We start from the raw sequence: 21,382 nt of genomic DNA on the forward strand, positions 1-21,382 counted from the left end.
TGACAATCTTTTCCATTAGTCCTCTGGAATAGAACATGGAAGTGGATTAAATTAGCCTGGGAATCTCTTCTGTTAGTGGATGAGATGTTCTGCTACCAGAAGACTACTTCTGAATGCAGCTACTTGAATAAAACTTTTTGAAATGTTTTTCATTGAAAAACGGGGTCATCTATGACTAATATTACAACTCTTTCTCTACCAGGGCTATACAACATCTGAAGAAGTGGACTGCAGTCCACAAAAAAACTTAATGCCAAAGTGTTGGACTTTAAGGTGCCACAAAACTTTTTTTTTTTTTTTTGCCGTAACAGGTCATCACAATTATTTTTGTGGAAATGTTTTCATTATAGTTGTTGCTAGTTTTTAAAATTCTAATTTTTCATACATCTATCCCATCCAACTCAGAAATTTAATTTTTCCTTTCTGTTGTGTACCATTCCAGATGCCTTGGTAGTCCGTTCTAGATAATTTTTTCTGTTCAAAGTATGGTGAAAAATATGACTCAGTAACATACAGAATAGACCACGGAAGTGCCTCTCAGAACAGAAAACTTTTTTTTAAATTGGAGATTTAGCTTAAAAGTAAGCACAATGAAAGAAAATTCTAGCTACAGTTTCAGTGCTGTTTAGCACTGTTGTTTGTTCTTCAGTGAGTGAGGTCCAGGGCTAAGGTTAAAGTATGTTGTAGTTCAGAACTATAACAAAACCTGTATGGAGCAGCTTGACAGTATTTGTCTGCATTTTGCCTTGTTCCTATCCAGTGTATTTAAAAAAAACCACTTTCTCATTCCAGAGGTGTGTGTTTTCACAGCCAGAAAATACTACAAGCTTGCTGTAGACATAAAAGCAATGAACTATTCCCCCCCCCCTTTCCTTGAAGGTCAGGGTTCAACAAAGGGAACATATTAGTATGTTTTCTGGTTAGTTAAAGTCATGGCACTTTGAAAGTGTGCAGAGGAAAGGAGCAATAAAGGGCTCTAGATTGTGTGATGTGAACGATAATGAAAGCCTCTTGGGGCACAGTGCCAAAGACTTTGCTACCGTTAATGGCTGCTGTCTGCATGGAGACTAAACAGAGCATGGTGTTTAAATATCTGTTAAAAACACCAGCTTTACTTCTGGTTTAACATTGTGTGTGCAACAGTTTGTGGCATAGCTGTTCATTCACAAACATTTTGAAGATATTGAGGGCACATTGAGTGCTTTTGAAGAAATGTGCTGAATCCAGAAAACTCAGAAAAAATGAAATGGATGATGGGAGGAGAAAGGAGAGAATTCATTCAGCTGAGAGTCTCACTTTTGTCCTGGGCATGTAGAAAACCATTTTTAGCTACAAACACATTCCCTTATGCCATGAAGTTATTTTGTCTTGCATTCCATTTCTTCAGAATTACCAGTTCATTTGGATAATTAACTGGATAAATTTTCCATTTTGTCCTGCATTTCAGTAATTTTTTAATAGAAATAAATTGATCATGTCTGTGTGCACGTGTTCCAAGATAAAACATTGCAAAAAAATGGTCAGCATGTACTCATACATATACAGTGGTTCCTCAACTTGCGACCATAATCCGTTTCAGAAGATGGGCATAACTTGAAATGGTTGTAAGTCGAAGCACCATTTCCCATAGGAATACATGGAAACCCCATTAATCTGTTCTGTCCGGGAAAAAAATACCATAAAATAAAATAAAAATAAAACACTGCAAGTCCCATAGGAACACGTTGGGGCCGAAAATCAAACACACCAAAACAAACAAACAAACAAACAAGCAAGCAAACAAAACCAGCCAGCCCCAGTGGAACGCTATGGGGCTGGGAAAAAAACACTTAAACCCCCCACACAGCCAGCCCCAGTGGAATGCCATGGGGCTGGGGAAAAAACCACAAAAACACCCACATACACGCAGCCAGCCCGAATGCAATGGGACTGGGGGGAAAAACACACCAAAACACACAAAAAAAACCACAGCACAGAAACATAACCCCCCAAAACAAACCCAAACCCACCCTGTAAAACTAAGTAAATGTACTTATCATTCAGGAGCAGAAAGCAGCACCAGGCAGTCTGAAGCCTCCTCTGACCACTCACTCTAACCGTTTGGGAAAAAGAGCTGCAAAGAAGAAGCCTCTTCGCCTGCCAATGGTTAGCAAATATGAATTCCCCACCCTTTTCCCCTGCCTTTTTCCTGTCATAACTCGAAGCTTTGGCTGCAAGTTGAAGCAAAATTTTGCAGCCGGAGGTGGTTGCAACTCAAAATGACCATAAGACAGGATGTTCGTAAGTCAAGGCACCCCTATAATTATATCAGGTTTCATTTTCTGTTGTGTTACATGGATGCAGGCCTGCTATCCAGCACATTATTGAAGTGTCCTGCAAACAAGAATCATGCAAACCAGTATCAAAAAGCTAAAATTGTAATGGTTTGGTAGAATAGCTGTGGCGTCCACCCTCCTGCCCCTTTGCTTGACCTTCAAGCCTCAGAGCACACGAAGGCAAACATTCTCCTCTTTAACACTGCTGCCACCAGGTGATCCCTAAATCACCATTACCTCAGAAAGATTCAGGTCCACTCTTCAAGTTCTTTGGTTTATTGATTACAGAGACTGATTCATGAATATCTTCAGTAACTAATCACACCACTGAATTTCTCAAACTACACACTCTGTTCCACTCTCTTACTTTTCTCTACTGCCTGACTCTTACATTTCTCTACTGACTCAATCTACTTAATCTAGCTCTCTGACTCCGCCTCTTATAGTATCTCTCTTGATTCCACTTCTCAGCAACATGAATATTCATAAACCATTACATAATACAACAAGAACCATAGATCTAATAAATGGAGAACGCTACAATAGCATTATGTAAAATGAAGATTATTCCTAAACTTAATTTTGTATTTTGGATGCTCCCAACAGAGATTGGAGAAACACATTTGAAAGACTGGTAGAAGCTAATAAATAACTACTGTAATGGAAACAAGCGAACAACGATCAACAAGAAACTATGGTATATTCCACGAAAAGAAGGAGGGCTCGGACTACCTAATATTATGTTATATTACATCACAAACTAGCTCAGACATATTCTGAATATTATTGCATATAACAAAAATTTAATATGGAGGGAAATGGAAATGTCAGAATATTTTAATAGATTGGAGGGCTTCCTTTTTAAAGAAAAAATGGAAGAAATAAAGAGAACAACAAATCCCTTTCTGATGAACATGTTAGAGTGTTGGAATGATTATAGATATATATTGAGTCAACCTACTTCATCTTTGCTACAAGTAGTGGAGGATCAGAGTTGCCCCAAAACTCTTAAAATTAAACTTAAAGAAGTATTAATAGAGAAAGGGTTAAACAAAATAAGAGGCTGGATGAAAAAGATGAAAGATAAAAATACTATCAAGGAAACTGGAACGGGGGGAAGAAGAGGGAATATCCTGGCTAAATATACTCTAAATATAGTCTAAATATACTCTAAATCAGGGGTCTGGGAACTTTTTTACCTTTTACCCCGCAAAAAATATATATACGCCAACATTACCCCCTTGATTTGAAAGGAAGGAAATCATACATTATTTGAATTAAAAATATTATTGAATCTACAGAGGCTGTGTACCAAACTAGCAAGATGCACCAAATTTGATAAAGATGTGCACTATTTTTGCTGGAACACATTGCACTATAGCCATGGTGTGGTATAGGGAGTAGTAAGGTGTCCAACGTGCTTAGCAATTTGCATTAAATTTTTGCTAGCTCGCAGAGGTGGCTGCCAGAGTGGTTCTAGCAATGACATGCTTGCTAGAGACAGGCAACGCAGAATTGGGTGTGTGTGTGTTTCCCTACCACTTTAATCATTCTATGTGTGGTGTGCAAAGAGGAACAAACCAGGCTAAAGGTCATGTCACCCACCCTGGTGCCACAGCCCAATATCAAAGGACCAGTGTGCTTTTTTATCATAATCAATGGAAAACTCAGCAGTGGCCAGAGGATTGGAAAAGATCGGTCTACATACCAATCCCAAAGAAGGGCAGTGCCAAAGAATGCTCCAACTACCATACAATTGCACTCATTTCACATGCTAGCAAGGTTATGCTCAAAATCCTACAAGGCAAGTTTCAGCAGTATGTGGACCAAGAACTCCCAGAAGTACAAGCTGGATTTCGAAGGGGCAGAGGAACTCGAGACCAAATTGCTAACATGTGCTAATTATGGAGAAAGCCAGAGAGTTCCAGAAAAACATCTACTTCTGCTTCATTGACTACGCAAAAGCCTTTGACTGTGTGGGCCACAGCAAACTATGGCAAGTTCTTAAAGAAATGGGAGTGCCTGACCAGCTTATACGTGGGACAGGAAGCAACCTATAGGTGGGACAGGAAGCAACAGTTAGAACTGGATATGGAACAACTGATTGGTTCAAAATTGGGAAAGGAGTACGACAAGGCTGTATATTGTCCCCCTGCTTATTTAATTTAAATGCAGAATACATCATGTGAAAGGCCGGACTGGAAGAATCCCAAACCAGAATTAAGATTGCCAGAAAAAATAACAACCTCCGATATGCAGATGATACCATTCTGATGGCAGAAAGTGAGGAGGAATTAAAGAACCTATTAATGAGGGTGAAAGAGGAGACTGCAAAAAATGGTCTGAAGCTCAACGTCAAAAAAATAAAAAAAACCCAAAGATCATGGCCACTGGTCCCATCACCTCCTGGAAAATAGAAGGGGAAGATATGGAGGCAGTGACAGATTTTACATTCTTGGGCTCCATGATCACTGCAGATGGTGAAAGCAGCCACAAAATTAAAAGATGCCTGCTTTTTGGAAGGAAAGCAATGATAAACCTAGACAGCACCTTAAAAAGCCACCCTTCCCCCCGTCTTAATTCAGTTTCTCTTTTGCTTGACTGCCTGTTCATTTTCAGTCTTGAGTTTGTCTGTCTGTCTGTCTGTCTGTCTGTCTGTCTCTCTCTCTCTCTCTCTCTCTCACACACACACACACACCCTCTCTCCATTTTCTACAATTACAAACATTTAAATAAGACTGATGAAGTCCTCAGTCTCTCGCACCTTTCTTTCTTCCCTCCTTCCCTTGCTTGCTCCTTTCCCTCCTGCTGCTTGTTTGCAGTCATTTCCGGAGGAAGCAGTCATTCAGAAGCCCCGGATTGGCTAATTGCTCGGCTAATCCCCACCTGTAACCAATTAGGTTTATTTCTCCAATCTCTCTAACAGAACGGAGCATTTAGGAGTGCCCTGCTGCAACAAAGGAAGTAACAGGGCAAGGTGGTTTACAGTTAAAGCTTTGGCTCCAGAGGGTGGGGGGGGTGGGAGGGAGGGGGGTAGCAGCCTGCTCATTACCCCCAGGATTTTCACTTTTACCCCATTTGGGGTAATTTACCCCGGTTCCCCCACCTGTGCTCTAAATGGAAAGGTGGACAAGAGAGTGGATTAGAAAAGCAAGAGAGATTAGAAAATTGACAAAATTTGAGGATATCATTGAGCAAAGACAAGTTCATGAAGAAGGAAACAAAAGAAAAGGTACAGTTGGTGTAATTTATAAGATTTTAGTATGTTCTAGATTTGAACAAGCGATTATGAAAAACCAGTGGCAGGAGGACTTTGAGGAAGAGATTAAATGAGAGGTTTAGAAAAAGATATGGTCACAAAGAATAATGAAGAATATGTCTATAAGTGTGAAAGAAAATTGTTATAAAGTAGCATGGGGATGGTACTTTATATAGATTGACTATAAGAAATAAAAATGTACGCTCTCAATGCTGGAGATGTAAAAAAGGAAAAAGGAACCTATATGCATATGTGGTGGACTTGTGAATAAAGAAAGAAAGAATGGGCACTGGGTTTTAAAGAAATAAATTATTGAATATGATATTCAAATATCACCAGTCATCACCCTCCTAAATATAATTAAGAATGATCATCTTAAAAAAGAACAGAAAGAGTTAATTGTTAAAATGATCACAGTAGCAAGATTAATATTTGCAAAGAATTGGAAAAGTGACAAACGAATTAATCTTGAAGACTGGTATAAATAAATGTGGAGCTTAGCAATCAATGATAAGTTAATGTGAAATGAAAGTAAGAAGAGGAATGACAAAGTCTAATAATTTCAAAGATGTATGGAATTTATATTTGGTGTATGTCTTTTTGAAAGGGGAAGTTTATAGGCCAGCAGAAGAACCAATGTATTTTTTGAGTGGAATGTGGTAAAAAGTTCTAAAATGATACCTTTGGTTATCTAGTCCCAAGGGTGAAAGTGGCACAGCTGGGGAGAGTTTAATTTGTATTGTGTATGAACTTTTACCTTATGTTGGTTTGGTTATTATGTTATTTGTTATATTCCTTTAATGGAATATATATATAAACATACAGACAAGAATCTGCACATAAATTGGGAGGGGAACCAAAACAGTATCATGGCAAATTCATAATCTCTTGGTTCCATCTTAGAAATAGAATGTGGTAACTCAGAACTCCAAAATCCAGAAATAAAATGTGGATAGCTATAACTACAGAAGTGTCCCTAAAGGCGTATTTGGGATTCTATTTACCACAGGTCATAGCAGAGACAAGGAATACTTTTGTACAGCTTTGTTTAGTTTGCTGTCTATGACCTTTCCATAGTTGGCCTGACTCGGCCACAGCCATCAATATCTTAGTTATTTCTTACGTTGGTTACTGAAAGAGGAAATTTAGTGGCAAGGGGGGGGGAGAAATACTCATTTTTTCTGCCTCATTTGCCCAAATAACTTGGTTGGTTATGAGTACTAGGTTTGGGAGGCACCAGTTGCATCAGGAAATGCAAAATTACAGGTCCTTCAGTGTTTTCTGATCCAGTTAAGTGACATATATGGGAATATGTTGAGACTGGAATATGTATGCCCCAATGCCTAGAATAGAGTTACTTACAAATGTAAATTCTTTTAAGAATACAAGAATTCAAAGTAATCTTTTATTTAATCGTTTAGTCTAAGCTTAAATAAATGAAAAATCAGATGGGGCGCAAGAGACTGAAAGTGGCCAGATATTTTAAATATATCCTTTTTTTAAAAAGTCATGTTATTTTCCATATTCACTTGCTACCAAAAGCTTAATTGCAGATCTGAACTTAAGGAGCAAAACACTTTTTGTGCATTAGAGTAATAACTCAGTTGGAATACCTGGTGCAGCTCGCAATTTTATTCTTCATTACTCCCCTGAAAAATTTATTATTAATTATTATTAATTAATAATATTTAATGTTTATGTAATAATATCATGTAATAAAATTTAATGCTTATTAATGTTTATGTACTTGCATATTATAAAGGCACAGTTTGGGAACTTTTTTTGCTACTGATATTAAGTCTTTTTGGGGGGGCACAAGGCCATCAGTCTCTGGAAATACTTTGATCCTTTGTCATCACTCTGTCCGATGGGTACATGCAAAAAACACTTTTCTATCTTCTGTGAATAGCACTGGAGTCATTATTGCAGCAGTTGGCTCTGATACGCTTGCACAGACACAAATTGAGTCAGACAGGACTGATGTCTCATGGACTTTGCTGTCATTTGAAATGCGGGCAGAAAGATGGTAGCGATGAAAGCAGAGAGCTGGTTTTTTCTTTCTGTCCATTGCCTAGAAAGGCATCTTAGATCTGTGTTTTTAGGTAGTAGCAGTCAAGTTGCTTTTGAAATATATTTATAATAGTTGATTTCTCACATCTGTTTCCCCCCAATAGATTTTTATACTGTTGTCTGCTGTAAAATAGGTTGCCTATATTACCCACAAATGTGCATTGATGCTTCATAGAATGATAACAGTATTTCCCCTTTTCACCTTAATTTTTCTTGTATGCAAGCCAGTATTGCATTGGTATTGCATTATAAGAATGTTATTGTTTGGTGGCAGGAAAAATAGTTTGCTTGTTTCAGATTTATTAAAGTGTATCTTTCACCATTGTTTGGAAAGCCACATCTGAACTGAAAAATTGTGTTCGTGGTGGAGTTCTATTTTGCAATATCTTTAGAATTTCCTGTTGGAGGAAAAGCATTTTCATGTTTTATTTCCAACATAGCCTTGGATGGAATGAATATAGCAAAACAAAATTGATTTCTTCTTAAAGGCAGATGCTCCCACTTTATTATTCATTAGCTCTTATACATGATATAAGAGTAAACTGACTGAACTGGGATATGGGACTCTTTATTCATAATTTATTTGCCAATTACATAATTCATATGTACTGGTAAATCAGTTAAAAAAATAAAGCTGTGTGGATGCAGGGAAAGATTTTATGATGCCAAAACCTGATAAGACCTTGTTAGAGTAATCTGCAAATACCAATATCCTAGCTTTGGCAATAGTATTAGGAACAGAAGCAGATTTAGCTCTCTCCTTCTTACCTGATGCAGGAAATCAGCTTCCAATATGTTGTTGTTAGCAGGCTTTTGTCATAGAGGTTGAATCCTTTTAAACCCTTCTTTAGAGTATCTTTATGGCTTATTCTAGTTGAAGTATTAAAGCAGGACTTAATGACAACTCATTCACATGGTGTGCAGCTAAGAAAGGAAAATATGTTGCAGCACATAGGAGTTGCTTGTTGACTGCATTGTCTATTATTGGATGCCTTGGGAAAGGAGGTTCCTTGACGTTGGCCTTCTTGCAATCAGTGCTAAAATGTTCAACTAAATTTCTTTGCCAGGCTAATCTGCTGGACTGGGATTTAACACTTCTATTTTGCTTGCAAAAATGTTTTGTTTTTATATATTGAGGAGGGAGAGTAAAACTATTCTAAATATTTTTCTTTTCCTTTCTCTCTCTCTCTCTCCCTGTTGCTCCTTGCAGGCTTTGAGGATTCTTCATCTGGAATTTCAGATTGGAGAGACTCGCAGTGGCTTCTAAGCCAGTGACCGTAGCCTCCAAAGCATGCTGGTGCCAAGCTGTCGGATGATGCCTATAGCCAGGCCAGTAATAGTGCTCCTGTGCTTCCTACTCTGTGCTGAAGCTGAAAGTAAGCTCTTCTCTACTTATTTACTTCCATTGCAAAAAGCATCTTGGCCATAACGAATAGTTTTGTTTACAGCTGGCACATCATGAAGAGGGCCTCTGAATAAGCTTTCTTTTGTTCTTAGATACCATGGGCTACTCCTTGTCTCTCAGCCAGCGAGAAAAGGATTATTTACTGACTTTCTTACTATTTTTTCTTCTTCCTATTAATACCCTTTTTCTTATGCATCAGAGGTTCCTACTGAATTTTTTGTTTGCTTGTGATCAGTCATTTCAAAGAGACAATGACAGCAAAATTGTACAGCCAAAACAAAACCTAACCTTGCTTCCAGAAGACAAACATCACTTAGTCTTATTAGGCATTTTTAAATTCCTTGGATATTTTCTTTTCATGTTTTAGAAAATAAACAATGCAGTTTTCAGGCCAATTAAAATTCCAGGTCCTTTGTGTCTGTCACAACAGCTGTTCTAATGCATTATTTCCAACAGCTGCTGTGGAGTGTAGAGTATTTGAACAAACCAAGCAGAACTGACAACTTCGAGCCTGGCCTTGAGAGTGTGGGGACTTTGACGCACTTCAGGCTCCTAGGTTCTAAGTCCGGGACTTGCGTTCCACTACTGTGGGGCTTTGGTCAAGTAGTTTTCCAATTAATGAAAAGATAATATCTCCTTTTTAATTAGGAAATCATTAGGTCTGCCTTGTTTACACGTGTCCTTTCTCCCAGCTGTTCCTTGGGTTTCTACAGTGAGCCAAAGGGAAGAAAACGGCTTGCCTGAATTTGCTGAGAGGCTCATTTATTAGAAAGAGGAGTTTGTCGATGTATTCAGGCAGTGCCAGTCAGTCTTATTACAGCATTCTCCATTGGCAGTTTCTTTGGACAATTATCAACATTACTATTTACAGTAAAGGAATCTTTAAAAAAATGTTTTTTTAAATTTCTCAATACTTGAATATGTGTTCATGATTACTGAACAGCAGTCTTCGTTCCTGTTTTTGGTGCTATCAGAAACAAAACTGTAGCTGCATTTTAACCTATATCCAAGTCAGAATTACTTAGAAGAAGTTACATAGTGGAGTGTTGAAGATGTTATCTCAGAGTGTAACAGTATCACCACATGTTAACTTGGGCTACTTCTTTTTTTTTTCCAACATAGACAATTGTCATTATGATAACTCCACAAAGAAAGACAAATGCTGTTCAATATGTATTTCCTCTTTATATTAATTGAAACATGTTTTAATAAAGGCATATGTTGAGACCTAGATTTTTACCACTGTTTCATATTATTATCCATATTTTCCCAGTACATGCAGTAAGCCATATGTAATTCTACCATAGTCTGAATTTAGGTTCAAAGAGAACCCGGAAGGAATTAGACCAGTTGTTAGAACTGTAGCTTGCCTTGAGTCTATTAGTGTAGCATAAACTATTTACAGATATCAAAATCATTAAATATTTTATTTTTTCACTTGTTATAGGATATTTCTTTGGCCAGATCTTGCACCATGAAAGTGAATTAATTAGAAAAAGCAAGCACTGGAAACATACATGTTCGTAGATTAATGACAGTAGAAATATTGGGCCCCTTCCAGATAGTTAATGACCAGCTGGGATGCTTGTGCATAAAGTAAAACAAAAAACATTTAAACACTTCAGCCAGTAAATAATTCACAGGGATACAGCCCAACCTTTACTGAATGCAATTTTTTAACAAAATAGTAGTGTTTATTTTTAAACAGTAGGAAATTTCCGTGCAAAAGTAAAATAAGATTTTTTAAGAATCAGACTGGACTAAAATTTTGGCACACGTGAGATTAAATTGTACAAATGTGATACTGTGATGCTGTGATAAAAGCACTTTTCAAAACACAAAGATAAGTTTCTAATCAAAGAATCTTTCAGATTTTTCATTGCTAAGTGTTTGAATTCAGAGAACATCTACTGACAATAACTATCCCATTTACTTGTGAACAGTCCATTTTGTAATAAGGTGCTTTCAGCTTTTGTGTCTTTCTTTGCAAATTGTTGTTTTCAACATTTTCTTCCTCATTGCTCAAAACAAAAATAAAATATAGTAATCTGCTGTTAACTGTTGTGAATTCTGACAGTAGATCTTTTGTTTCTGTTAGCACATTTGCCTCTTTAGAATAGTACATGAGAGTGTTGACATAAAGATAATAAGTAACTCTGATTGGGTAGTTTCCAATTAAATCTTTCCCAGTAGAGGATGGTTTTGAGAGAGAGAGAAAGAGAGAGAGAGAGTTTTGGCTGCTAAAATATTGCTAAATGCTCTTTGGGGAAAGTAATTCTTGGATACTAATGTTTGGTTTCAAAAACTCTGAACCCCCAGGGCTCGTTATGGGAGCTGAATTTTGAAGACCTCACACCTCTCTTTTGGTTTACATATTTTATATATATATGTGTTCCATAATTCTCACTGTTTAAATAATGACAATTTCTGGTCATATTCACTGATCTATGAAAAATTGCATAGTCCACCAAATTTAAATCTTTTATTCTATTGATTTCAGATAGAGGGACAGGAGACATTTGCTTAAAAACCAGGTGTGAGTTAGGTGGGGTTTAAACTAAGGATGTTTTTTAAAAATATTTCTTGGACTACAAATCTCACAATTCTCCATTCTCTGAGTTCTACCTGACAGACAGCCATCTTGGAGACACTTAAATGTGACTCATCTAGGAGAAAGGCTTTGAAGCTGAGCTAGGCCTAACTTCTGCCTAGTTTTCTATTCAGAAAGAAAGCTCCTAGATAGCATTGGGGACAGGAGCAGGACATTTGGGTAGAGCCAGGCTTAGATCAGTCTCAGAGTATTCCTTTCTCCCTGGTGAGCTGCATCTAGGTGTTTGTAAGGGGTCTGGACAGGTAGAATTCCCAGAATGGAGAATTGTGGAATTTCATTTTCAGGAAACAAACAAAAATCCTTTCTGTAGTTTAAACAACAGTAGCTTACTTTGTGCTGAAAGGTGTTATCCGAAGCAGTAATTGTTGGTCTTTTTGCACTCAAAGAGGCCTGAAAAATCTCTCAGGAGTTTCTCATCTTTTCATCAGGGTGTCTTACAGCAGGGGTCCCCAACCCCCCCATCCGCAGCACGGTGCTAGTCCGTGGGCTTGCCGGAATTAGGCAGCGGAGACGGATCTCCACTCTCCTGCACGCATGGTGGGCATGCTGCGCTTGCGTTCAGGGGCATGCCATGCTCGCGTGCATGTGTGCAAACACTATCCCCCCCTGCGCACAGAGCCCACCCCCCCAACCAGTTTGTGGTCCCAAAAAGGTTGGGGACTGCTATCTTAAAACATCAAAACACCATTTTCCCTTTACGGAAATATGTAAATTATTTGTTACACCCTTACCGGGTATTTACAAAAAGTATGCCTAAATGTTTAATGGGGGGGGGACACCAAAGTATTTCCTTAACTACCATTTTCAGTTGCAGCAAAGTTACCCTTTCCCATAAAAAAAGTACAGTGGTGCCTCGCTTAACAAGCACACCATTTAAAATGACGAATCCGCATACCGACGCGTTTTTTGCGATCACTAATGCGATCGCTTTGCAATGTTTTAGATAGGGAAAACATTGCATTGCGATGATCGGTAAGCATTTCGCTTATCAATCTTCGCATTGCGATGTTAGGGAAACAGCTGATCGGTGGTTCCAAAATGGCTGCTGGGTGCAGAAAATCGCCACCCGCAGCATTTTTGCGCCCTGACCTTGCTTACCGAGGCAGCGAAAATGGCGGCCGGATGGGGAATCTTCTCTTACCTGTGAGTTTTCCCCCCATAGGAACGCATTAAACGGTGTTTAATGCGTTCCTATGGGGTTTTTTTTTCCGTATAGCGATGTTTCCGGATAGCGACATTAATCCTGGAACAGATTAACGTCGCTATGCAGGGCACCACTGTATCTAGAACCCGTCAGATTGAAAAGCAGTTGTGAGAGAGGAGTTTTAGTTGAAATTTTAAAAGAAGATTCAAAACTCCCCTCATGCAACTGCTTTTCCACTGAATATTATCTCTTCAGAAATGCATCAGTTTCATGGAGTACATTTGTGTATTTTTGTAGTTTATTTTTATTTGATCTGTCAAATAGTAAATATGATGCAGAAAACAAAGACATAATAAACACTGTATGTTAATCAGTGATATTTTCCCACTTATTACACGCTACTTTGAACAAACATTATTTTTCTTTCTATAGAATCACACATTAATAAAATATGAAAATGCACCACCTTCCATTTTGTCAAAACCTCTGTCATAGGTAACATGAGATATATTAAGTCACATAATGCAAGGGTCCTCAACCCCCGCTCCGCGCCCCAGCAGTGGTCCACAGCCTAGGCAGGACCAGGCAGTGGGCACAGATTTCCTGCACTCCCCGCAAGCGCCAATGCATGCAAGCCCTTGTGTGCCACACGCATGCACGCAACCACCCCTGCAAGCACCACCATGCACATGCGCATGCACATGCTCTGCCCCTGAAAGTGCATGTGCACATGAGCACCCTGTGAGCATCGCTGCGTGTATGCATGTGAGCACGCTCAATGCCCTTCTGGGTGCGCCACACCCCCATGAGTGTGCCAAGCCCCCCCCAAACCAGTCCTCGGTTGGGAAAAGTTTGGGGACCACAGCACTAGACCACAGAAATCATGGATCAATGAGCACAAGGCTTTTTCCAAAAACAGCAATCCAAGGCAGGGATCTTCATGGATCTACAGCATTTTTACATGAGTTCTTCCCCAAATTTCCAGCAAGTCACAGGTCCCACCTGTACCCAAATAATTACACCATCAAACCCATGGGTCCTTTGGAGCTTTGCATTGCAATGGCACGAAAACATGGGTCCCAGGCATGGATCCTCATGTATCAATGGTCAACCACGTGACTTTTACGTGGTATCCAACCCAAACCACTATGCAACCACAGATCTCATCTGTGCCTACAGATTTCAACAGATAAAATTGTTGATCTTTCAGCACATTACTTTATAGTGGTGCAAAAACATGGATCCAAGAAGCAGATCCTATGCCTATTTTTGACCTCTGTCCCATCCTCTTCTATGCTGTATATAGGGTTCTCTAATATTTGCAGTTTTAGACATCCAAAGTAGATCACTGTACCAACCCCTTTGGATGCAAGAATCAAAGAAGCATAAAACAACAAACTGACAGATTTTAATATCTTTACTGCCTATAATTTCTTTGACCAATTCTAGAAGTTGATTCCTATCCTTACAACCCTATGTCAAATTAGAAACTTGGTTTAGCTCAAATACAGGCAGTATTTTTACAAATCATCTGCACAGATATAGCATAAGTGCAGAGAAAGGTGGCTGAGAAAGGTGGGGCATCCCCCCATGCTCACATGCATGTGTGAAGGAGCGCTCTCTCTCTCTTGGTAGGGGAGTGCGTGGGTATGTGTTAGTGCCCGCGATTTCTCCCCCACCCTTCACACATGCACCAGAGCGCCTGCGCCCACGTCCCCACCCCTTTCACACAGGTGCTCGGGTGCATGTGTGAAGGGGTGGGGAAGCACTCACGCCAGTGCTGGCATGCGTGTGTGTGCACAAAGCAACTGTGGGGTGGAGGGCATGCAGGGGGGCAGGAGGTCTGTCTTCACGGCCCAGTCCAGCTCAGGCCATGGACCAGCACCAGGCCGCAGACCGGGGGTTGACGACCTCTGGTCTAGTGGACACAGATGGGACCTGTGTTTGATAGTGGTTTGAGGAGGATCTCATGCACAGCAGTAAACTATGAATCCCCAAGTTTTTATTTTCCATCTGGGCCATATTGCAGCCTTATTAATTGCCAATGGAATATTGCACAAGCAGCTTTCTCCAAAGTATCATCCAGAAAATGCAGTATACATCATTCTCCCAACTATCTTCCCACCTTCATGCTATCTTTCCACCTGGATGCTCAAGAATGCCACTAGGGCATTGGCAAAAAAAACCCTATATGGATTCCTCACCACAAAACCATGCTTCAAAGCTAAATCCATGTGATGATACAAGACATAATAGTGCATTGCAGTTAGCCTATTAAATAAACAATGAGAAAGCAGACACTCCTGCAGGAAATTATTCATCTGTAGAGTAATCAACAGAAGTTTGTAAGGAATGGCCTGAAATATAAAATGATGTCTACCATGCTAGGCAGATATATTGCTGTAGTGCTATGCTTTTAACTATTTTTTAAAAATCATCATGACATTCTAAATGGAGCAAAAATATACAGGAAAAGAGGCAGGAAGAGAAGTTTCAGTAATTGAAGGCATGGGAAGGAGAGTGTCACAATATTTGAAACGGACAAATTGGATCAATACAAACCAAGAAGAGGAGCTGCAGGACGATCTCCAGTGTGGAGGGATGAATGGCTTAAGAGAATTAAAGTAGATTCTATTGTAGATTAAAACCTTTTAAGCTTGGGCTGAGTTGTACCAATTTCACAGTGTGGACAGAACCTAAGGTGAAAGGAAATGTAATACCACCATGCACACAGTACTATTTAGTAAATAGGACAATAGTTTATTTTATGTTTGCATTAGGCATTGCATTTTTTTATTTTGGACACATTTTGTAGTTAACTGTCCCCTTCTCATTCCCTGCAGAGCATTATCTATATTGTGTTATGAAAAAGTAACAGTGATACCTTAGTTCAGTGATACCTTATATTAGGGATGTACAGAGTGAAAACTTTTGGTTTGCTTTTGTTTCAGGTTCTTTCAGGAGGCTCCTTTTTTGTTTTCAGATCCTTTCAGGTGCCTCGTCTTTTGGCAAACTTTCAAGGGCCCACCTCTTTTGTGTTTTCCTCCTTTGGATCCCTAGAGCTGAACTGAGTTAACTCCTAAAACTCAGGGTCATGACATTGGAAAATCAGCTACCCCAAAAGCAAGCGCTACACAACAACAATGCTTGAGAAACAAAAATTATCATCAGGCCTATGCAGCCAGTATTTTACAGCAATCACATCCTAGTCAACATCATCCGCAGAAAACAGTACAGTTGAGAAACAGAAGCATCATCAGATTGACCAGATTTCATTGTCACCCTTCATTAGACATATGACCTTCTCTATGAGGAAATAAAATGAAATAAAATAGTTTCATTATCTTCTCTTTGGAATTCCAAATCTATTGTATTTCTGACACTCTCTATTATAAAGCCACAAACGACTCCAAAAATAAAAGAAAGTGCCTCATTCATGTGTGCCTCTATTTGGTTTAACTCCAAAGCTGCATCCCTACCTGATTATACTAAAAACAAAAGTGGGTTGGACCACTAACATTCCACACTAGGAACCAATGTGGTGTAGCAGATAGAGTGTCAGACTAGTTTTCTGGAGACCTTCATTCAGATCTCTATTTCTCCATAGAAACCCATTGGAGCATGTTAGTGGTAGATTACTCCTTGAGCATCTCACATAACTTGAAAATCCTTTTAGGATCATCATATACTGAAAGCATGTTTTGTGGCACAAAACGACAGCATGAACGTATCAAAAATAAGTGATCTTTTAAGTCCTGCAAGACTCACTGGGCCTAAGCTTTGAAACAGGAGGAACTACTATGTTTCCCTGAAAATAAGGCAGGGTCTTACATTACTTTTTGCTCCAAAAACCTCATTAGGAGTTATTTTCAGGGGATGTTTTATTTTTATTTTTTCATGTACAACAATCTACATTTATTCAAATACAGTAATGTAATATTCTTCTGGTTGCTGCACAGTGGTGGAGGATGGGGTTTCACTTAACTAGGGCTTATTTTTTAGGTAGGGCTTATATTACGAGCATCCTGAAAAATCATACCAGGGCTTATTTTCAGGTTAGGTCTTATTTTTAGGGAAACAGGGTAAGAGTCCAAAAATCATCCCAGCTGAATGTTGAAACTTCAGGATCTGTTGTTGTACTAAATGGAGACAGTAAACTTGGAAGAATCAGTTTGAGTTACATTGGAAGTAACAGGCTTCATTTAGAGGATGTAAAGTCAACTGTATTTCTCCATTTCTGTGAAGAAGGAGATGCCAGACACTTAGTAAAGCCTGTCAGCATACAGCTCCTGTTTTGGCTTTGTATAGAAATACATAGCTAGCCTAGTGAGTTAGATTTCTGGCTGTGGATCTAGACGTTGGGATTTTGATTCCCTCCTGTGCCTCCTGTGAGTAGAGTCAACCTGTGTGGTCTTGGGTAAACTGCATAGTTCTAGGATGCCCCCAGAGGAAGGGAATCGTAAACCATTTTTTTAGTATTCTGTACATAGAAAATCCTGAAAGGGGTTGTCATAAGTCAGAATTGCCTTGAAGGCATATAATGATGATGATGATGATGAGAAATACACAGGAACATTGGCAATGTTCATATCAGAAAAGCCAGAGGTTAAATTGAGTGGCATACTGGCAGCAGTTGAAGCCAAAATCAGGGTATTACCTGGTGAGTAGAGAAAGGTAGTGTGGACTCCACTTATGACATCTTCAGACTACATTGTGACTCTGTTGTGAGATTAATAGGCATGGGTTTTAGGCACATGATTAAAGAACCCGGTAGAAGCAGTAGGAAATATGGGAGTGTTCAGGGCCTAGATAAATGGAATCCACCTTTATTACAGCCATCCTCAAATTAAAACAGGGTATTAATCTAATAAAACAATGTTGTGAATATAAGTTGTACTTCCTTACTCATTTTTCCATCTACATTTTTATTCAACACTCACAATCAGAAAAATATGTCAGAAACGGTCTCCCTTTTTCTCAGTTTTGTTTATTCATGAATTGTGGAGTTGAGGGGAATCCTGAATCCCACCTATGTTGATGGAGGAAATCCAGGTCTTAGTAAGGCCAAATATACCTTACAATAACTTTAGTGCCGCATCCTGTATCATAATTAATGCAAATAAATGATTTTTTTGTTGTTTAATTAAGAATTAAAACAGGAGACATCCAAGACTTTAACAGATCTCGTCTGCCGAAAGGAGTTGATTTCTCTTGGGCAATCATATGCTGGTCTTATCCATTTGATCAGTTTAGCTTCTAATGAACATGCTAAAGTTTAGTGGCAGTGAAGCACACGTGAACTGTTAGAGTATGTTCATACACTGATAATTTCTGAAGAGTAAGCTGCTTGCGCTCACGAGGGCTCTCTATCAAACAGATCTCTTCTCAAATATGCATCTCACATGGAAGAGAGCTGCTGACGCCCCCCCCCCTTTGGGATTTCTCACACTTGTGGAAATGTGAGGAGGACTGTTCAGGCAGGTAAAGAGGTACAACATAAAAGGCAGAATTAGTGGTACAGCCTTGCTATCCTTTAATGAAGAGGAACTGTTTCATACATATAAATATGTGAAAGGAACTTATTTTTTCAAGGCTTTTGCTCCTCTTGTGTTGCTGTCAGATACAAAATATCAAATGTATCTCTGTTTTGTTTAGCATGAAGTCTGACTTGGAATTAAGTTTGAGGATGGAGCACTACACTTTCTGACAAAAACCAACACCAGAGTTATTATATTTGCTTTCACCCTTAAAAAAAGATATTTCAGTTGCACATTACAATACAGCCCTAAGAATTCATTTTGAGCTGATTTTGAAAAAAATGCTATGTAGTATTGTGACAGTAATTTAACACAGCACTTGCTACATATGACATTAAAATGCATCTAGCAAGGCACTTAAATAATCAGGTTTCAAAAAGTTTTCTCAGACAGAATTGCAAAAGCCTATTACACAAAAAATACCCAGTTCCAGCTGCTTTTTCAGTACTTTTAAAAATGAGACTCTGTAGATTCACACAAAAGAATAAAGGAGGAAAATCCTTCCCAGTATTCAAATAATAATGTCATACTTAGCATTCTTTAGGTAGTGTAATTCAGTTGAACTGTCAATAAATATGTGTTGCCCAGGCTTATCACACAGTGCTTTATCCTGAGTTTCAAAGTGAATTTTTATTTTTTGAAAAAATATGTAGTTTAATTGTTTGCATGTGATTGATGCAAGAGTGTACGGAATTATTTATTAATGATTCAGAAATAATAGATATGTCTTATCAGAAGAGATCTAACTGAATTTATTTATACTTACTCTAGGTTAAGTGAGTGTAGAGTCGGGACCTTAGAAGAACTTTAGTAATACTATCAGTATTTATTTTTTTATTTTTTCATCTACTGGGAATGGAAGGGTATGCTGTTGTACAGTTGTGTGCTTAAGCTTTTTTCACATGTGTCTTAGTATTTTTTTTACTGAAAGAACAAATAACAGCAAAGTGCTGCAAGCAACAATACTCAGCCAAAATTTATTCCCAGGTTTTCCTTTTCCTACATATGCCACTTTTGGCAGGTGTGAAAGAATTTTCCTATTGTGGTTTTTAAAAAAAATCTAGTGTGTGAAGTGGTCAGTACTGGGTTACTGTTTGTGCATTTCTATAAAGTTATCACTCTGCCGCTCTGAATGCACCAATCGTCTTTGGTTTTGGAATCTAAGCAAGGTTAGGCCTGGTTAAAACCTGGATGGGAGACCCTAGGGGATCTCAGTGATCTCAGGCAGGTGTAGGAAAGAGTCTAGGTTCAAAATCTGGAGATCCACTGCATATCAGAATTGATAATATTGGGATATGGATCAGTGACCTGACTTTCAGTTTAAGGTAGCTTCCTGTGGTCTTGTGGCTTGTTGTAATGCAGGTTAAAGCAACTTGAATTTAAAAGGACATCTACTAACACGTAGATGGAGATGTTCTATGTTCACTTGATTTTCAATTCATTATGTTCAGTTAATTTATAATTCATTATTTCATTCGTAACTGGACCTACCAGAAGAAGTGGCTTGTAGCAGGTACTTCACTTTGTAGTGACTCTCTTGTTCTTAATTGCTTTCACTGTAGTAGCGCAGCATCAGCTGCATGTCTGAAAGCATCATCAGTTATTTCTGGTCTTATTGTGCTATTTAGGGAGCTATTAAAATGGTACAGAAAAATTAGGAAAAGGCTATATAGTTCTTAAGAATTCACAAATGCAAGAGTAGGCAATACCTTGATTAGACCACTAAAAACTGAGCACACTGAAAGCTTTCTATAATAAAATCCACTTCTTCAGGCTTATGCACCAATATTTTATGGATAGTGCAGAAAAACTGTAAATAAGAGTTCCCAAAATTCATGGCAGATGTCTCTGCCAGGTCTGTCTGAGTTGAATTCAGACAATGAATGAAAAATGCCCCTAGGAGTCTGAAACACCATATCTGACCTCATGGTTGGTATTTTCCACCCAGTTCTTCTAACAAAGGTTTGACATTTACTCTGCAATCTCCCAACCCACATATTACCTGTCACTGAAACAGTTTGCATTCATCATTTGAACTCAGCTCAAGCAGACCTGGCACAGACATCTGCCATGAATTTTGGGGAATCTTATCTACATTTTTGCACTGCCCATAAAATATTGATGCATAAGCCTGAAGAGGTGGATTTTATCCTCCCAAGCTTCCTGTTTCCTCAATATTTTAGTGGTCTAATGAAGGTATTGTCTACTCTTGCATTTGTGTACTCTTAAGAACCACATGGCCGTTTCCTGTTTTTTTCTGAACTATGTAAGATACTGTCAGTACCATAGCCCCACATGTAGGATGATGTAGACTCTTGATATTAGCCAAACAGCACTGAGCTTTATTTAGCTTTAAATTGGCTCTTTCTGTCTAGACCAAATTTTAACCACAACCTCTTGATATAGGCTATGTTCTGTGGTGTCTTTTCCAAGCCTCACAGCCAAAAAGGAATTTTGTTTCAATAGTAGGCAATATATGGGTTTGTGAATCTGTGGGGGCAATTACACAGTAATTGGCAAAACTTTACTATAAGACAGTGGTGGAAAATTCCAATCATATGGCCACAGGCGGAGCTTTACAGTGCAGCCCCCAGGGGCTTCAACACACCTCAAGCAGATCTGGCATACATACCTGCCATTGATTTTGGGGACCTATATTTACAATTTTTTCTGCATTATCCATAAAATATTGGTGCATAAGCCTGAAGAAATGGATTTTATCCTCAAAAGCTTGCTGTTGGCTCAATATTTTAGTGGTCTAATAAAGATATTGCCTACTCTTGCATTTGTTAAAATGGTAGTCAATTTTTGTTGCTTTTTATTGTAATCTAGGAATCTTCTATATAAGTACAAACCTTTACCTCAACAAGAATTTAGATGTACTATTTCTAGTTTCAGTAGAAAAACCCAGTATCACACTGTTGCTAAAGTAAAACAGCTATTATTGAGGTAAGTTATATTTTAATGGAATCTAATGGACCTACTTCTGAGCGATGTTAGATCGTGTGTGTATGTTCATCAGCAAAATAAGATTTACAACA

General features: G+C 38.6%; 1 protein-coding gene across 49 annotated transcripts in view; it reads left to right on the forward strand.

The window, feature by feature from the left end:
- Positions 1-21,382, forward strand: part of PTPRD (protein tyrosine phosphatase receptor type D) — a 1,767,834-nt gene that overhangs the window by 1,339,335 nt on the left and 407,117 nt on the right. For all 49 annotated transcript variants that reach the window (XM_078384988.1, XM_078384990.1, XM_078384987.1 and 46 more), the window contains one exon: positions 8,855-9,020. In XM_078384988.1, the coding sequence (XP_078241114.1) occupies positions 8,936-9,020 (85 nt within the window). In that variant the 5' untranslated portion in view covers positions 8,855-8,935. The remainder of the gene's footprint in view (positions 1-8,854; positions 9,021-21,382) is intronic.

This window comes from Pogona vitticeps, chromosome 2 (assembly GCF_051106095.1).
Source record: "Pogona vitticeps strain Pit_001003342236 chromosome 2, PviZW2.1, whole genome shotgun sequence".
Taxonomy (NCBI): Eukaryota; Metazoa; Chordata; class Lepidosauria; order Squamata; family Agamidae; genus Pogona; species Pogona vitticeps.